Here is an 18,605-nt window from a genome sequence, read left to right as displayed (position 1 = left end):
GGGTGATTTATCTAGCGGTGGGAAATAGTCAGTGCCCAGTTTTTCGTCTTTATCTGTGATTTGTCAGTTTTTTTACACACTGGTCGGTAAAGTCATTATTTCAAGAGTCTGGAAGAAACCAAGAGAGAGGGAGAGGAAGTTAATTTTCTGTCATAAGCGAGGTGTCATTGCCTGTCATGTGCATGCTGTACTCGACTTTACAACGTGCTTTCTTTTGCTTCGCACATTTGACACTTACATTTGTCAAATTGGATGATTTTTGTAGATTTTCATTTACGTGTCCAGTAATGTTTTGTAATTAAAATTTCGTTTTTTGGTGCTTGGCGAATGTTGATTTACCTTGTTTTTTCCTCTGGCCATTATTTCTGTTGATTGCATTATGCGATAGTTTTGTTATTGTTTTTGCACTTTGAAAGATACGTGACTTTCTGAAAAAAAATTTGTTTAATTTAAAGATGAGACATTCTGTACATAACTTTCCCAGACCCAAAGGTGGATTATGGGAGGGGTGGAGAGGGTGACCGCCCCTTCCGAGATCCTTGAGGGGCCATCATGGGAGACTTCCACCGAGGACTTATTTCATTTTTTCATATAGTGGTAAATAATTTACACAGTTGGAACTAAATATAACACATATAGTGTCAATTAAGAAACATACAAGATCGGAATGAAGGGGAACGGAGAGGGAGCCCCACTACCCAAGGGGCAACAGACCCTTAATATGGCCTTATTTTATTTTTTCAATAATATGAACGGTTGAAATGCAATAAAACAAATTTTGTGGTATTTTACGAAAAATTATGATTATGGGTTAGCAGGAAACTTAACGGCAGGTGCAATGAGCGACGAATGATAAGAGGGCGATGAAAGATACGAGGCGATGAGAGACAGGGGGGGGGCGAACAAAGATAACAATGAGGAATGATGGGGCGACGAATGATAAGAGGGTGCACAAAGATAAGAATGACGAAAGATAGGGGTGATGAAAGATAAGGTAGCGAACAAAATAAGAAAACGAATGATAGGGTTGACAAACGATAAGGGGGCAAACAAAGATAAGAATGACGAAAGATGTTGGCAACGAATGATAAGGGGTGAAGAAAGATAAAAATCACAAAAGATAGGAGAGACGAATGATAAGAGGGCGACGAGAAACAGGGGGTGAACAAAGATAAGAATGACGAAATATAAGAGGCAATGGGAGATTAGTGGGCGAATAAACATAAGAGTGGCGAAGGATGGGGGTGACTAAAGATAGGAGGTGACGAGAGACAGGGGTGAATTGATGGGTGTGGTGAAAGATAGGAGCCGACGAAAGATTAGAGGGAGGCTACAGACATGGGGCGAGCAAAGGTAAGGTTGACGAAGGAAGGGGCGACGAAAGATAAGCACGAAATTAACTTTAGGTGAAGGACTAGTGTAATGTTAATAGGGTGGATCAAATGAGTCCCTTCATAGAGGTTCTAGAAAATATTCCCGCCACCTCTACCTCCTCACTTGTGGCATTTTATGACATACCCAAAAGCTAAAAATTAGCAACCACGAGACACAAAGACACTGCAGTGCTTTTCTTGCCTGTTGGGACGAGACATAGGTTAAGCTGCTCCTTTTTGGCATCATCACTGTTCACAACATTCACACCTATTGCAATCAAAAATCAATTTATTGTGATTTTTTTTATAGAAATCTATTACAGTCTTTATTTTCTTGAAGATAAACAACTTAGAATGATTGATGTGCTCAGGAAACATTGCTGTATTTTATGGTGCAAGCGGTACTTCAAGCTATGGAGCCACGGGCCTCCATACAGCTCTTAGGCTCTTTTTTCCAAATTTAGAATGAATAAATACGGAGAAACTAGTTCTCACTTTTATCCGTGAAGCTGTTTTTTTCTTCTTTTTCGATTAATTTCAGTGGCCACTGCTACCATCCTCGTTGGAACTTGCTGCACTCAAGAATGAATATTCCTTTCTTTTTATGTTCTACAGTTAAGTAAAGATGCAATTGGAGAAAACAATAATATATCACTTATTAAATAACACGGACTTGTACTAAACTTTCGTGCAGCAGAATTCAGCAAGATAGAACAAGACTTTGCGGTCCTTTAATAAGAGCATTTCCTTGTCCTGCGGTGCTCCTTGATTTATCAAAAAATAAACCTCAAAAGTGTACCAGCGACCAGTGGCGGCGTTTGGAGGCGGCTTGAGAGGTAGTTGCCTCCCACTTTTTGCCACTTCCGCCCTCAGAACTATGCTAAACCTTTTCTACCAATGGAAAGTAAACTGTCCTTGCCAGCACCTTGCCCCCCTAGTTTTGGAAGCCAATCACCACCATTGCCAGCGACGTTACTTCTAAACCCACACACACAATACAGTCGGACACTATACAGTGGAAGATATCACAAACACTGGCGTGCCCAGGATTTGCGAAAGGGGTGTACGTTCTTCTTTAGAAATACTGGGACAAAGAGGGGTTATGACTCCCATCAACCCCACTTTGGTACGCCTCTAATCACAAAACTGGGACCATTCGCGATGTCACTATTACTTTAATCCTGGGACACGACTATTACAGTTCTTTTCCGGATTTACTTACTGCTTGTTTGATTTTCCTCACTTTACCCATAACTGTGGCCTCTGAACGTGCATTTTCGAAACTTCAGCCAATAAAATATTATCTGCAAAATAGTGCTCCTCAGCAAAGATAAACAAACATATCCGTTTTCAACAATGAGCACAGGCAAATGGAACACTACACGTTGAACACGCTGTGAAACACTTTGCTCATGCCAAATGTTTTAGTTTTCCAAACAATTATTTTACGCTGAATTTAATATCGTTGCTTATTTCTTGCATCTTGACTGTTCGATGTGCATTAAATACACATTCATTACTTGTTTTGCTGCAAAATGCAAATTTATTTCAATAAACATCAGCCACACGATGTTAATTTTCTGACTTAAAAACATTACAAGCATGCAATTCAACCAACCTCATAGCTCAAGAAATACTATGACTGGGGCTGGGGGGGGAGGGGGCATTCATGACACACGGCTGTGCCTCCAACGTTTTAGTTACGCCCATTATTTTATGACATATTTGATAGGACCGTAGTTTGTAAGGGAAGTGTGGGTGCCGAAAGCTCGGGGTTGGGGACCGCCGAAATGGGTTTCCACCCCCTCCGAGAGAAAGTCTTTAATCTGCCACTGCCCAGACCTATTTCATAATTTATGATGTGAGCGACTTACTCACTTTTATATAGATTAATTCGTATTTTCAATAAATTAATGAAAAAATACAAAACTTTTGTACTTACGTGTAGCGAGTATCTATTATTTCAAACGATGTTTCGGGAACAACTGTTCCCTTCTTCAGGTTCTTTTTCTCGGCTACCAGAAATATGTCATAGCCATGTCAAATGTCCTAGTAATAAGTGTTATCGTACTGACAAAGTAGTACAGTTATGAAAACTTTTCTGGAACATTTACAAAGACAACACTTTCTAAAGTCCTATTATCCTGTGAATTATGCAAATTGTGAAAAATTGATTAATTCTTTTGTAAATATTTGAGAAACAAAAATAGGCTCCTTTACACAGGAATATACTGATAACTACATCAAAGTGCTATTAGAAAGAACATGTTTATTGTGTGTTGTAAGTGAAGTTTTTAAATCAAATTTAAGGTTACATTTAACGTTTTAACACTAAAATGCCATTTGCTGCTTTTGACAGGTGTGGAATAACGGCCTGCAGACTGCCCAGGGGTGTCCTTGAAATGTATCAAAGCCTTATTTTTGATTATATAAGCGTAGCTATTTGTTTTAAAAAAAGAGTTGGACTTGTGTAGAGAAGAATTAATTGAAGTTACTGCTACTTAACATAATAAATATATTTGCAAAATCATGCAGCAGCTTAAGCTAAGAGATTATTGCTATTTTGATATTATCATGCAGGTATTAAATAAATGCATACCTACAATAAATGTATTCTTTATCAGTAACAATTAAAGTATTTTAAGAAATAAGGCTATTATTTTTCTTCATTTAAAATTGTAAATATGTTACGTGGTCAAAGTTTTTATTGGGTTGGAAAATAGGAGGGGGCTGCGAAAAATTCAACTTGTCTTTGTGGAAATTTTACCCTGAGCCACCCCTGGCTTTTGATCCAGAAATATGACCAGTTTTTGTACCGAAATCTTGATGTTTTATTCATCATTAATGTGTATCCCTACCTATAAAGTCCTGCTTAACCCTAGCTTTCACAATGGGGGGAGGGGGCTATCAGGCCCAACACCTATAGTTTTTCATTTTTTCAAGTGAAAACTTTTGTAAAATATTGAAAATAAATTACATTGTTCCCTAGGGTGTTTGGAATATTTCTGTATTACTTTTGTTCACATAAACATAATGTAATAGTAATAGGGGCCAAAATGCACTGGGTAAGCCTATGAAGCGCCATCTTTGAATTCCGCAGGTTAATCAGTCTCCTCCATAAAATATTATATAAATATGCATGAAGGTTACAGATTTGGCACTGCTGTAGCAAGAATAAGACAATATAGGCAATAATTACCATCAAAATTGCATTTCAGACTGCCTTAAATAAAGCAATTCTTGACGACATGAGGTCAAACAAGGATATGGTGACGGAAGCAGTCCTCGCCGTTGAACTCCAGATGAAGGAAAACATTTACGGCTACCGAGGAGGGAACAAGGTGCAGTTTCTCAAGATATCAGTTGCATTACCGAGGCTCATTGCACCAGGAAAACGTCTACTCGAGAAGGAAGTGGTGTATCCGGCCCTTGGGACGTACAACTACCAAGTATTCGAGTCAAACATAGACTTTGATATTAGGTAGGTTGGTGGTAAATAGTGTGATGATATGCAGACTTTATTTGTTGTTCGTTGAGATATATTCACGTTCCCGCATTGTACATTCAATCTTGATAATCCCAACTAGGAATGGCTACAAAATTTGGATAAATTCAAATTAACTAATATCCATTTCGTATACAATGGATAATCCAGATAGTTCAATTATTTTAGATAATGCGGATATTCCAGATATGAGAGCTATACGTTTATTCCTCATATCCAAGTATTCATACTCATTCAGATATCAGAATATTTTATATGTGGATAGAAAATTATGTGATATCTGGATAAAATTTTATTCCTCATTTTGCCATCCCTAGTCCCAGCATAGCAAAATGTTATAAAATTTTTCTGCATTTAAGTTTTTCAAGTTTGTACCCAGAAAAACATAAAACAGTTTCAATTGTATACTCCTAGCCAGAGGTGTTCATTTTGAATCAACCTCCCCTCACCCTCACCCTCCGACGTCGCAGTCGCCCTCGCCCTCCACCGCCCTCACCCTCCGAGATCGCCCTCACCCTCCGAGATCGCTCTCGCCCTCGCCCTCCACTGCCCTCACCCTCCGACATCGCTCTCGCCCTCCTCCGCCCTCACCCTCCGAGATCGCTCTCGCCCTCGCCCTCCACCGCCCTCACCCTCCGAGATCGCCCTCGCCCTCCACCGCCCTCACCCTCCGAGATCGCCTCGCCCTCCAACGCCCTCACCCTCCGACCTCGCCCTCCACCGCCCTCACCCTCCGAGATCGCAGTCGCCCTCGCCCTCCACCGCCCTCACCCTCCGGCATCGCAGTCGCCCTCGCCCTCCACCGCCCTCACCCTCCACCGCCCTCACCCTCCGACATCGCAATCGCCCTCACCCTCCGACATCGCAATCGCCCTCGCCCTCCACCACCCTCACCCTCCGAGATCGCTCTCGCCCTCGCCCTCCACCGCCCTCACCCTCCGAGATCGCTCTCGCCCTCGCCCTCCACCACCCTCACCCTCCGACATCGCATTCACCCTCGCCCTCCACCGCCCTCACCCTCAGAGATCGCTCTCGCCTTCGCCCTCCACCGCCCTCACCATCCGACATCGCATTCGCCCTCGCCCTCCACCGCCCTCACCCTCCAGTCGCTTTTTTAAAAAATATATTATTTGTTTATTGTTTTAAAAGTTCATATATTTTTTTAACGCCTGAGAAACGTTTTATAAAGCTTTCATTTTAAAAATATATATTTAACAATAGTAATAACAGGAAATCCTTTCTTCTGTGTATTGTACTAAGTATTGCGGTTCTGGATATGTTTCTTTGTTCGCACTACACATATTAAAAACAATATTTTTTGTTGCTCCCCAGCTTAGAATTTAAAGAAAACAATCCATTTACAAAGTCACAGTGCAGAGAAGTTATTATAAGAATTAAATAGCAGTAGTTGAAAAAGAGCACTCATTTATTGAAATTTCAGATTGAAAGCTGCACGTGTCGCTTATCGCTTATGTGTCGCTCGGTCTGTTGGAATATGCTATGAATACTATCTTATAGATTGAAGGGGCCGTATCGTTTGTCGCTTAGGTGTGAAATTTTCATGTCTCTTGTCGCTTCACAAGGCGACAAGCAATACGTGTCGCTCGGAAACGAACCCTTAATAATACATGAAACCTCTCGAACTAAATAGGTGTATTTCACTTACGTCACAAAATGTTGCATTGTGGGATTGAGCTGCCATGATTGAGGTCTGTTCTTATTGTAAACTTACGCACTTCAAGCGGGTGGACGGGAGATTTCAACCTTGTTTACGATGGTACTGCGCAGGATTCGGTTCTTTAAGATAAACTCACGTTTATCCTCGAATTTTCGAGGAAAGTCCAGAAGGTGCACTTCACCACGGCACGGGACTTGATAGTTGTTGATCAGAAGATGCTGTGTCGTCTGGTTGGCGAGAATATATCGTGCCAACATTAATGTAATATAATTAAGCCTTGCTTCCATATTAAAAACACTAAGTTGCTGACCAAGGCAGTTTATTAAGATAAAAGAAGAAAACACTTAACGGGTAACGTTTCAACCCTGTATCAGGTTGAAACGTTACCCGTTAAGTGTTTTGTTTTATATTAATAAACTGCCTTGGTCAGCAACTTAGTGTTTTCAACATTAATGAAGAAAGCAAACATTACAGTGTGTGCAGTTAATGATTATGCTACCTTCGCACGGTCAAAATACCGCGGCCATTAAACAAGTGTCATTGGGCAGGTTATACTTCATATAAAACCTATGCAGTGAACATTTCTCTCTGACTTTTAGTACAAAGGATCGAACTGGTGTGTTTAATCATACTTACAATTGCGTTTCCTTGTTTTTTGGTAGAAAGGTGCTGATACTTCCCATACGTTTGACGGTAAAAATGATAACATTCAAAGTTAAATTCATATTGATAATTGTACCTTTCTACTTGATTACTTATATTTAGTTCGTTAACACAAACTGTTAATAATTGTTATTCGATCAGCGCTTGTAATGGCTGAGCCTTGTAATTTACAGTTTTACAGTTACAGTAGCCATTTATCATTTACCACTGCAGAAAATCAACAACAAAGTACTTGCATTGTCTATCGCTATCACCACAGATCAAATAAAAGGACTCGTTGTTCTGAAGCTATCAACCGAGTGGACCTGTTTGTTACCCCTTAGGCGACTTCCTGAAGCAGATTCCATTCTCAGTATGAGGAACGTTGATATCTGGAAATCTTTGACAAGACAAGAGACCAGGTCCTGGAAAGGATTAAATGCGCTTCCTCCCTCCTCCCCTTTGCTCTTTTAACAAAGAAACGAGAAGAAGGTTGGCGTCTGTGCTTTCAGTCAGCCTGCTAATTCCACGAAAATCTTTAATTTTGTCCTGCAAATTCCTCACATCCAAAATTTCTGGGGAGCGCCGAGTTTTTTGTTACAAGAACGAAGATAAACTATTAGTTTCAACTTGAGCTCTGTGGAAAGTGGAAATCCGAGGGGGCCATATTTGTTTTGTCAAGAAAAAGTCAGGCTGATGGAGCAAAATTCCAATTTACCATCTGCATTGGGAAGCCAGACAAGAAATGTGGTACCTCGTTTCCCAAGATACTCGCCGATATCCGTGGCGGAGTGGTTAGCACAGCGCGCCGCGCCACACCACGACGCGAGGAGCCCCGGGTTTGAATTCCGGCCTGTAGATGGTAGTGTTTTTGTGCGTGTCCCTTCATCAATATTATCAGTCATCCTCATCTTCGCGATTAGCCGAAAGTGGCAGGAAAGCGAAGAAAAATAAACCAAATCAATGAATCCAATTTGGATAAAGTGGTTATTAATTCATTGATTGATTTTATTTATTTTACTTAGCTTTTCTGCTACTTTTGGCTAATCGCGAAGATGAGGATGACTGATGATAAGACGAAACTGATGAAGGAACAATCACAAAGAACACTAATGCCCAGGCTGGGATTCGAACCGGGGATCTATGACGTCGAAGCGCACTGTGCTAACCACTCCGCCACAAACCGTAAAAAGGTTTTTTTAGAAGGTTTGTAAGAGATTCTCACGTGGGTGGACAATACTGTAACTATACCTATCAAAGAAGTTGCGAGGAAAAATCAATTTTCAATTTGGGGTCTCATTGTGGAAATGTTTACTTGATCTTTGTTTTCCTTATTAATAGAGCCCGGAAGTTCAGGCATTTATTTTCGTTAAAATAGGCAGGAAAAAAGGCATTTATAATGTGGAAAATAGGCACTAAAAAATGAAAAAAAATGCAAAATAAACCGAAAAAATGATACATTTGGAAGTCGCTTACTTTTATATATAATTTCTGGCAACATGTTAAAATCTACATTGGGAAGAGCATTTCAATTTTCTCCGTCTTGATTGCACATAACTACAAGGTGTTTTTTTAAGTTCTCAACATTCATTGATAGTCGTCTGTCAGAGAGAATGTTTTTCATAATAGAAAATGATCTTTCTACTTCGACAGAAGTTATTGGAGCATACATAGAACAAGCTAATGTAGCTGGACTCATTTTGTTAACAGCATTTTCACCTTTTTGAATATCACAAATTGTTTTCAATTGTTTCAAGTCCTTATTTGCACTCACTACCCGTTTTCACTTTTCCGCAACAGCTGACCCCTTTTCTCCTGGCACTTCCATCATCTGCTGCATAGGTTACTCGAAGATTTTCATGGATGCTACAAGAGTCTCACCTCTTTTTTCTAGCTTTGTAATTGTCTCTGGCAATGCACCATAATGTGCAAAAATAAACGACAGTTCATTCTTCAGTTCTGAATAGCACAGGAGTTTTTCACTTCACGAATTGAAGCCGCTTCATTTTCTGGATGAGCATCGATCACCTCACTGATTTTTTCAAGGTTGTTAGCATAATATATAGCTGCTGATATCCAGGTTCCCCATCTCGTCAAGACTGGTTGCGGAGGTAAACTAAGCTCAGGCGTAACTTCCTGAAATGTTCGGGTTCGAGAGGGAGATTTCAGAAATATCTTCTTTGTGTTCGAAATCAACCTCTCCACTTCAGCAGTCAATCATGCACAAGAAATGTTAACCGAAAGGCAATATCCTAACTCAGCATGAAATACTTTTTTCTCACACTTTTCTCCTTCAGCAATGTTGAAACATGCGTGAGTTCAATATTACTTAAATAAGGCGAAAATTATTCACGTAATATACGGAAGAAAAATAAATGCCAACATTTTTTTTAAAAAAATGGTCAAATTTCATTGAAAAAGGCAGAAAAAGGCATTATAATTAAAAATAGGCAGTGGGGTCCCAAATAGGCAAAATGAAAAGGCTTCTAAAACATTCTAAACAACATAAAAAACGTATATCCGGAAAAATTTTATCAATATATACAGTAAATAAAAAGAGGCATTTTGCCAAACTTCCGGGCTCTACTTATTAAATAACTGAATCCAGTAGGAGGTTTTGATGGAGAAACCAGATATTGTTGTTGTGCCCGCCGATTTCTTTAGATATATTCATGACTGCCCAAATACTGGAAGAGCCGTGTACTATTTAAATGAACATCATACGGTGCCAAAACGTGGCAGTGTGACAAAGACGTTGTAAAGCCTCTACCACCAAGTGGAAAAGGAAGGAGTGGCTTCTAATGGCAACCCTCGATGTAGCACAGTTTCCTGTGGCCTTTCGCAAGTAAAATAACGAGAAGAAACGTATGTACGCATTGATGATGTCAGAGGGATGGACAGACGTTTTAACCCACTGTCTGGTTCTGTACAGTCAAAGTACTATGAGGTAGATTTTATTTTACCTACACGGCCCATACTTTGGGATCAAATATCTCCTGTTATTTGTGATTTCTGCACTCGGAAACACATTTTATATTACATCAAAGTCTAAACCTATTGATAAAGAAACTGACGTAATTCTTGAGGGGTATTGTCGGTCAAGGGGCCTGGACATAATCACCCACTCTAATATAAGTAATTATAAGGTTATGCTTTCAATCAAATAATCACTAACATTCATGGACATCCGCAGGATTTTTTTGGTGGGGGAGAGGGGTGTAAGTGAGGAATATTCCCCCATAATTGTGCCGCCCCTGAAAGAAACACTCAGTCGATATGAAGTTATTACGTCCCGGCGATATCCATTTAAGGAATAAACACAAACGACTGTGACAAATAAAATTATATATTTGAAATCCTTAGATCTATCTTAATTTGAAAAATATAAAATCCTGTAGTCATTTTTTTAAAAAAATCAGAAATAAGTTGTCATATTTTCAGAATGAATGAAAAAGCCGTCAATTTTATTTCTGGGTAAGTTAAATCATATAAGTTCAGTACAAAAATGCTTGTGTTGGTGTTGCACCTTTCACTTTCAATGATAATGGAAATTTTAGTAAACCATGTTTTCGGAAAACAAATATTAGAAAATACTACTTTATTAATTTATTAGTGTACTAAAATATAAGTGTGAAATGTTGAAATATTCTTTTCTGGAATCCTTATTGTTTGGTTAACATTGTTGTAAAGTTTAAGAAACATTGAAAAATTTATAAGAGGGATAGAATTATTTCTCCAAGACAGCGAAGCTCATACTTGGGTTGAGTTGAGTTGGTGTTTTAAGTCTAATTTATGCACAGTAAGGCTAAGTCCACTATATGCACAGTAAGGCTAATCGTGACTAAACCTATGGTTTAACGTGGGATCCGAGCCACTGTGCCATGTCCCTCTACCGGGTATCGAACCCGGGACCCCTTGATTTCAAGACGACGACGCTACCACTGCGCCATCGGGGTGGCCCAGCTCATACTTGGAGGCTATGTGAATGGAAGAAAGGATGAATCACTGAAAGTTCGAGGGGCTATAAATATGAAACCAGACAAGTGAAAAAGAAAGTAGTTTCTCAATATCATGTAAGGATTAAATGTGTCGATTTTCATCAAAATTTGAGATCACAGGTACCATGGTCGGGTTGAATTGACATGAAATGACCGATAAACTTTTCAATTTGAATTTGAATTTGATTTGAAAATTTTGGGTGCGTCAGCACTTAGGCTATTTTGCACCCGCCACATTATACCCCTTATCGTTACAAATAACAACTCTATCGTCGCATAACTAAAATCATAAAATATTAAAATCTTCTGACTTCCGTTAAAAGCTGAGGCTGTAAACGAGACGAGCACTTAGCACACATAAGGACAAAAAACAGGACAACACACAGAATTATACTGACCATGTGGCCAGTCGCCAGAGCCTCGTTAGTCTGCATTCCAGGGTGTTCTACGTCGAAGTTAGGTTGACTATTGGGTGCACAACGTGGAAGGAGCACCACCCCTTACACCCAGATAAACTTTTCAAATTTACTGAGAAGGAACACAGATTTCTAAGCACTAAAGCCCATATAAAACACGGATTTGAAAAGAAACAAACTTGAAAAAAAAAAAATTGAAGGCATGTGTTTTTTCAACATTTAATAATTTTGTTTCAAAATCAGGGCTAGAAGTTAGTTGGTGCTTATGTGTGGTTTTACGTTACGCATGGATTCATATATCTCCGAATATTACTACCCTTTTAAGGTCTTTATTCAAAGAGAGCTTCAAATATATTTGATTGTTTTTTCTGTGTCAAAGTAAAGCTCTTCTAGTCAAGTGAATATATCTGCTGGAAAATAAAGAACCAGCATTCTTCACTTTCCGCGGAAGCTTTCGTATGCATTCTTCCGGTGCATTCTTCATGGTTCAATAGACAGGCAGGATGTCTACCAGCAAGGAGGAATGTGCAGGCAATTCTTGGAATTAGGCTTGAATTCCATTCGATGTCAGGTCAAATAGTAAGCAATATAAGCTACAATGGGAACAAGACATTATCGAAAAAAGGGAAATATTATTTTGGGTAAAGGAAATTTATAATAATTACTCATGAAAACAAAAATAATTTTAATTTAATCCTATCTCCTCACGTCTCGATCAGCCCCGCCATTACCATCACCCTCCATCGCCCTCCACCACCCTCCACCGCCCTCACCCTCCGAGATCGCAGTCGCCCTCGCCCTCCACCACCCTCACCCTCCGAGATCGGCCTCGCCCTCGCCCTCCACCGCCCTCACCCTCCGAGATCGCTCTCTCCCTTGCCCTCCACCACCCTCACCCTCCGAGATCGCTCTCTCCCTCGCCCTCCACCGCCCTCACCATCCGACATCGCTCTCTCCCTCGCCCTCCACCACCCTCACCCTCCGAGATCGCAGTCGCCCTCGCCCTCCACCGCCCTCACCCTCCGACATCGCAATCGCCCTCCACCGCCCTCACCCTCCGACATCGCATTCATCCTCGCCCTCCACCGCCCTCACCCTCCGACATCGCAATCGCCCTCGCCCTCCACCGCCCTCACCCTCCGACATCGCATTCTCCCTCGCCCTCCACCACCCTCACCCTCCGACATCGCAATCGCCCTCACCCTCCGACATCGCAATCGCCCTCACCCTCCACCGCCCTCACCCTCCGACATCGCAATCGCCCTCGCCCTCCACCGCCCTCACCCTCCGACATCGCATTCATCCTCGCCCTCCACCGCCCTCACCCTCCGACATCGCAATCGCCCTCGCCCTTCACCGCCCTCACCCTCCGACATCGCAATCGCCCTCACCCTCCACCGCCCTCACCCTCCGAGATCGCCCTCACCCTCCACCGCCCTCACCCTCACAAGTCTTCCGGAGGGTGAGGGTGAGGTCTGCCCTCACGAGGGTCGCCCTCCGGAGGGTGAACACCTCTGCTCCTAGCTAGAGAAATGTATGCAAAGCATGCCCCAGCTCTCTCATTGTCACCATGTTAACTTACAGGAGCATTACCGTAGCTAACTACAGGGAAAGAAAGTCACAAGTCATAGGATGTATTACTTAAATAAGGGATTGTCCCTTAAAATCCAGCATGTCATGTGCTTTTGTTTAATTTACCAATAGATTCTAATTACATTTGTTCTTTTTTTTAATCTATTTTGGCTGGTAAAGTCTTGTGTTGCTGTGTTCGGCGAACCAGATATACAGCATGTAACAAAAGTCCGAGAACACTTTTAACAAATTTATTATAGCCAAACGAGTAGCATTAAAAGTAACAAAGTACATCATTTTAAAGAGTAAAGTTGTAAGTGTTTTTCTCATTGCAGGTGTTGCGTGTAGTTCCATATATCGTCGCTAGGTGGTGTCATAATCGAGTTGGCACTTTCTGGAGCTGGTCTTTTGTATTTAGGATATAACGTTTGCACTAACTGTAGTCTGTAAGGTTTCATGTTTAATTTTTTACACAAAACAGGCCACACAGTCATTGTTGACGTTTCAAACTCACGTGAAGCTCTGCGTTTAGATTTTCTCGGACTCCTTGTGGAAGCTTCTCTCACTCGCTCAATGTCATTTTCACTCGCACCTGGCCAACCACTTCTCTTCATCACACACAAACACCCAGTTTCAACAAACTTTACATGCTAATTGTAGTTTGTCTCCTTGGTTTGTGCTGCTTTCCCGTACTTCATCCTAAATTTTCATTGGATGCACTCTTGGTTTTGTCAAATTCTAGCACGCAGAAAGCCTTCTCAGCTCCAGAAAGCACCATCTTGATAATGACACCACCTAGCGATGATATATGGAACTACACGTAACACCTGCATTGAGAATAAAACTTACAACTTTACTCTTTGAAATTATGTACTTTGTCACTTTGTAATGCTACTCGTTTGGCTACAATATTTTTTTTTTAAAAGTGTTCCCGGATTTTTGGTACACGCTATATCTGAAGGAAAACACGTCCCTACTAACTTCAAGCTTAAGATCATCTTAACTGAATAACCGAACAATACAACAGGTCTCCCACAGTCTACGGATGAAACTAGTCAATCCAACAACTAATATACAACCTGTATGGGGGAAAACTATGGAGAATAAATATGTTTAGGAAAGAGTGAAGAAAGTATATACTATTCTCTGAAAAGTCATAAATATGCTATATCTTCTTTGGTCGTACATTTGATTAAATTTGGAAAGAAACGTTACAACGTTAGGTCTCATGAGCATTCATTAATGCAGATTGTATTGTACAAAGTGTATGTTGAAGTCACGCTCTTTGTTGTTTGAAGTAGATTATACAGGGTGGCGCATGGGGGTGGGAGATTTTGAATCGCATAGTACAAGGTCATTGTTAAATTTGGCAATGCTGTGAGACCATGAGAATGTTGCATAGACAATGCCATTTCAGTTGGTATGGAGCAGTAGTCAGGGGAGCAGCATGCTTTCGTGGGAAAGCATATTCCAAAAACCGCGATTGTTGTGTGAAGCTGAATTTTGGCATCATTTTCAACTGCGCCGTCATGATATGTTTCCGTCGGTCCACACTGTGAAGAAATGGGTGGAAAGATTTGAAGCAACGGGTTCCAACATTGAACTTGAAACATGTAGGACCAAGAAAAATGGTTCGAACTCCAGAGAATATCCAAGCAGTAAATGCCGCGATCCAGCAAAGTCCGCAACGTTCTGCAGGACGACATTTCTTCGGAGTTTGGGTAGAATATTGCATGAAGATTTAAAACTGCATCCATATAAGCTCCAGGTAATCCATGCATTGAAGGATAGTGATTCAACAATCGACAAACATTTGCTGAAACATTTTTAGCCAAATGTAACAAAGATCCAAATTTCCTTGAAAACTTGTGGATGTCAGATGAAGCACATTTTCACTTGAATGGCTATGTGAATAAACAAAATTTTTGGTACTGGGCTGCCAACAATTCCCACTTTTTACACCAGACACCGTTACACAGTGAATAAGTGACAGTGTGGCGTGCCATGTCAATGCAAGGAATAATTGGTCCATACTTTTATGAAGATGATCATGGACGGGCAGTTACTATAACGTCACAACAGTACGTGAACATGATTGAAACGTTTCTCACAAATGAACTACAGAGGTATGCAGTGAATGAATCCACATGTTTTCAGCAAGACGGAGCTACAGCTCGCACAGCGAGGATATCTGTCGCCACTTTACAAGACCTTTTTGGAAGGCGTATCATGTCCAGGAACGGCGATATGAACTGGCCTGCTAGATCGACAGATCTGACACTGTGTGATTTCTTTTTATGGGGATATTTAAAGGATCGTGTGTTTACTACTCGTCCTCATACACTGGATGAACTAAAGGCTCTGATATGTGAAGACATTCGGTCTATCACCGTGGACATACTGCAAAAAGTTATAAGAAACATCCATTCCCGAATGCAGGAATGTTACCTCAGTGAGAGATGCCATTTAGAGGACTTTATTTTCAAAACGTGAGTTTTGTTTTGTTTTTTGCAAATGGCATACATGTACCTTTTTATGTCCAGAATTATGTAACAATATATATATTATTACTGTGCATTACGACATTATCAAAATCTCCCACTCCCACGCAACACCCTCTATATTCATTGCATGTGTTCTTGATTTAAAACGATGAATTCCTCTCTTCTTTCACTTCAAACCAGTGAAGAATATTGTCAGACTGTATAACTGTAGTTATTTCTACAATAGCTTTATCCCAAACTCCCATACATCTGATGGAGGGACACGGGACCCATACATCTCTTCATCTTGCGAGATCTTTTGCAGATGAAACAAGACTAAGTTTTTCTTGACTTGCTATGGCTGCAAGATGACTGGAAGCCTTCTTAATTCCTGCTGCAAGATGTGGCGTCAAATTCCGGCTGCCAGATGCTAAATGTTCAAGATCTGCAAGAGAATGTGAAGTTGTCTGGCTCGCTGAACGGGCTAATAATTTTTTTTTTTTAATATTGTAAAAGTTAATATTTATAACAACAATATAATAATTAAATAATTCTTGAAGCTTCCCTGATGGCGAGTGATGAAGAGGTTTCCTTTGGATATCAACCAGAGGGACACGGGACTCAAACTGAACCCAGCCTGGTTAGCAATAGTCGACTAGGAGCGCAGACATCCGAGAGATGGCACCTGATTGGCCCACCATCAACACTGGACCCCTCCCAGAACAAATACATAAAATCTTACTCTGACACATCTGTGCACTTCAATCCCTGAAGATTAGAGTGACATCAGCTCTCGAGAGCTCGGAAGCCTATCCCGAAAAAACCTCTTCATCAATAAAATAATTTGTTTCTACCACTGAGCAGACGATATGAAAGGGCATTGTGAAATGCTCCAATTCTGATTTCACGACATTTTCTTCAATTTGCTTCCAGGTTTATGGTGGACACAAATGTTGTCGGCTGCAGCTGGGTGGAGCTGCCCCCGGCCAAATGGCAGATGAGGGCGAAGGACAACAAGCACTCCCTTCCGTGGACATCTCGATGCCAGATGGAAGTGGACGTTTCGTGGGAGGAATTCATCTCCCATCCTCCGGAAGGGGAATGGTCAAAAGTGGCTCCGTTCCGAATCCTGAGTTTCGACATAGAATGCGCAGGAAGGAAAGGTGGGTATTGGTATGGGTTCCTTTGAATATTTTCGTGATTAGGACCTCCATGGCAGAGTAGTGATCACAGCATGTTATGATGCCAGGGGTCCTCGGTTCAAAATCCTGGCCCGAGCATGGGTGTTCTTTGTGAGTTCCCCTTCGTCAATTTCATCATATCATCATTCATTCTGATGTTCGTAATTAGCCAGAAGTGGCAGACAAGCAAAGTAAAATAAGCGAAATGAACTCTTCAATCTATTTAGAGTTACGAAAATTCTGAATCATTCATATAGCCTGACAAGTTAAGTCCCAATCTGCGCAGATCGCTGCGGAGCACTTCCTATTACGTCATCCTCCCCACCACTCTTCTACAAACTGGTCTGGCCTTGAGACTACGAGTGGTGCCAACTCAGCAAAATTAAGCTAAAACAAATATGACAAACTATTTTTACTGTGTAGATTGTCGGTGCCGGCTCATATCAGTTTATCAGTGGTTCATTTGATTTAATCCGGTCTTTGAAAATGCGTGCGGTGCGCGGATCGTAAACTGTAGTATTACGCACGCACGTTAAGGTTTATAACGAAGAGAAGTTACTGGGCGAATGACTTCATTTTCTGAATGCGACATTGAGCAGTAGCCTGCTTTTTTTTTTTTTAAAAGTCTAGTAGGGTGGGGGTTATTTTGTTTATCGTACAACAATCACTACGAGAAGGCAATCTGATAACATGCTTGCCTGTGTTCTTTTTTAAAGCACTGAAATGTTCTTGCTCTTTACTCTTGGCTGCATATTTTTGAAATGCAAAAATCAAATCATGCCGGGTTCAACGAAATCCACAATCTGCTCTGGAAAGCCCCTTAGAGGACAGGCCAGTGAAATTGTTTACAATGTTGCAACATATTTGCGAAATCAGAAGGAGTTACATAAACTTAAGTATAATGTTTTCGAGTCCACAAGCGCCACCACAGGAGTATCTAAATGGATGGTTTCTCAATTTTTAAAAGAATTGGATTGATTTGTTGTTTTAAGTCCACTTTATGCACAGTAAGGCTAATCGGGACTGGATGTACAGTTTAAAGTGGGATCTGAACCACTATGTGCCACCACCGGGAATCGAACCCGGTATCCCTTGATTACAAGGTGACGACTACCACTGCGCCATCGGGGAGTTCAAGTTTTGAAAGAAGGAAAAGAGTTGTTGGCGAAACGTGAGCTGAAGTTCTGTACTCCGACAGGTAGAAAACAGCCCAGGAAAAAGCGAATACAAATTTCGTTGAAAATCCTCAGACCATTCCACTCCCTCCAGGTTGCAACAACGTCACTGCGGAGAATGGAGTGGGGAAATGTGGTGTGAGCTGCGCAACAGCTATTTTCAGCATCTTGTTTTTAAACTTGTCAAGTTATTGTGTATTCTAGGTTTCAGCTAGTGCAACTTTAAACTTCGAATGACCAAATCTGGATAAAATTTTATCTGGATATTGGATAATTTTCTATTCAGATTTTTTTCTATTATTGGACATTCAGATTATCCGAAACAAGCCATAGTTGCAAGAACTCATGTCTAGACTATAAGAGGGGGGGGGTTGCTTTAGCTCTTCCCAATCCCACCCCTGAAGAAGTTACCCCATTGAATTTGCAACAACATGACACCTTCAGTTGTGGTGCAGCGCAGTCGGATGTCTAGTGATGGTAATTTCCAATGACTAGCTGGATGAAGGTGATTCTTGAGAAAGTTACTGTAATACTCACTGTTCACGGTAACCCTTCGGTACTCTGTGTGACAGTGGAAAATGA

The 18,605-nt window shown here is 41.0% G+C and overlaps 1 protein-coding gene across 2 annotated transcripts in view; it reads left to right on the top strand.

Annotated features, from left to right (window-relative positions):
* The window catches only part of PolD1 (DNA polymerase delta 1, catalytic subunit), a 362,058-nt gene that overhangs the window by 275,128 nt on the left and 68,325 nt on the right, over positions 1–18,605 (top strand). For both annotated transcript variants that reach the window (XM_083133794.1, XM_083133793.1), the window contains exons 6-7: positions 4,592–4,854; positions 16,601–16,830. In XM_083133794.1, coding sequence (XP_082989920.1) covers positions 4,592–4,854; positions 16,601–16,830 — 493 coding nt within the window. The remainder of the gene's footprint in view (positions 1–4,591; positions 4,855–16,600; positions 16,831–18,605) is intronic.

This window comes from Lepisma saccharinum, chromosome 13, assembly GCF_977018435.1.
Source record: "Lepisma saccharinum chromosome 13, izLepSacc3.1, whole genome shotgun sequence".
Classification (NCBI taxonomy): Eukaryota; Metazoa; Arthropoda; class Insecta; order Zygentoma; family Lepismatidae; genus Lepisma; species Lepisma saccharinum.
This window is presented reverse-complemented; position numbering and strand designations above follow the sequence as displayed.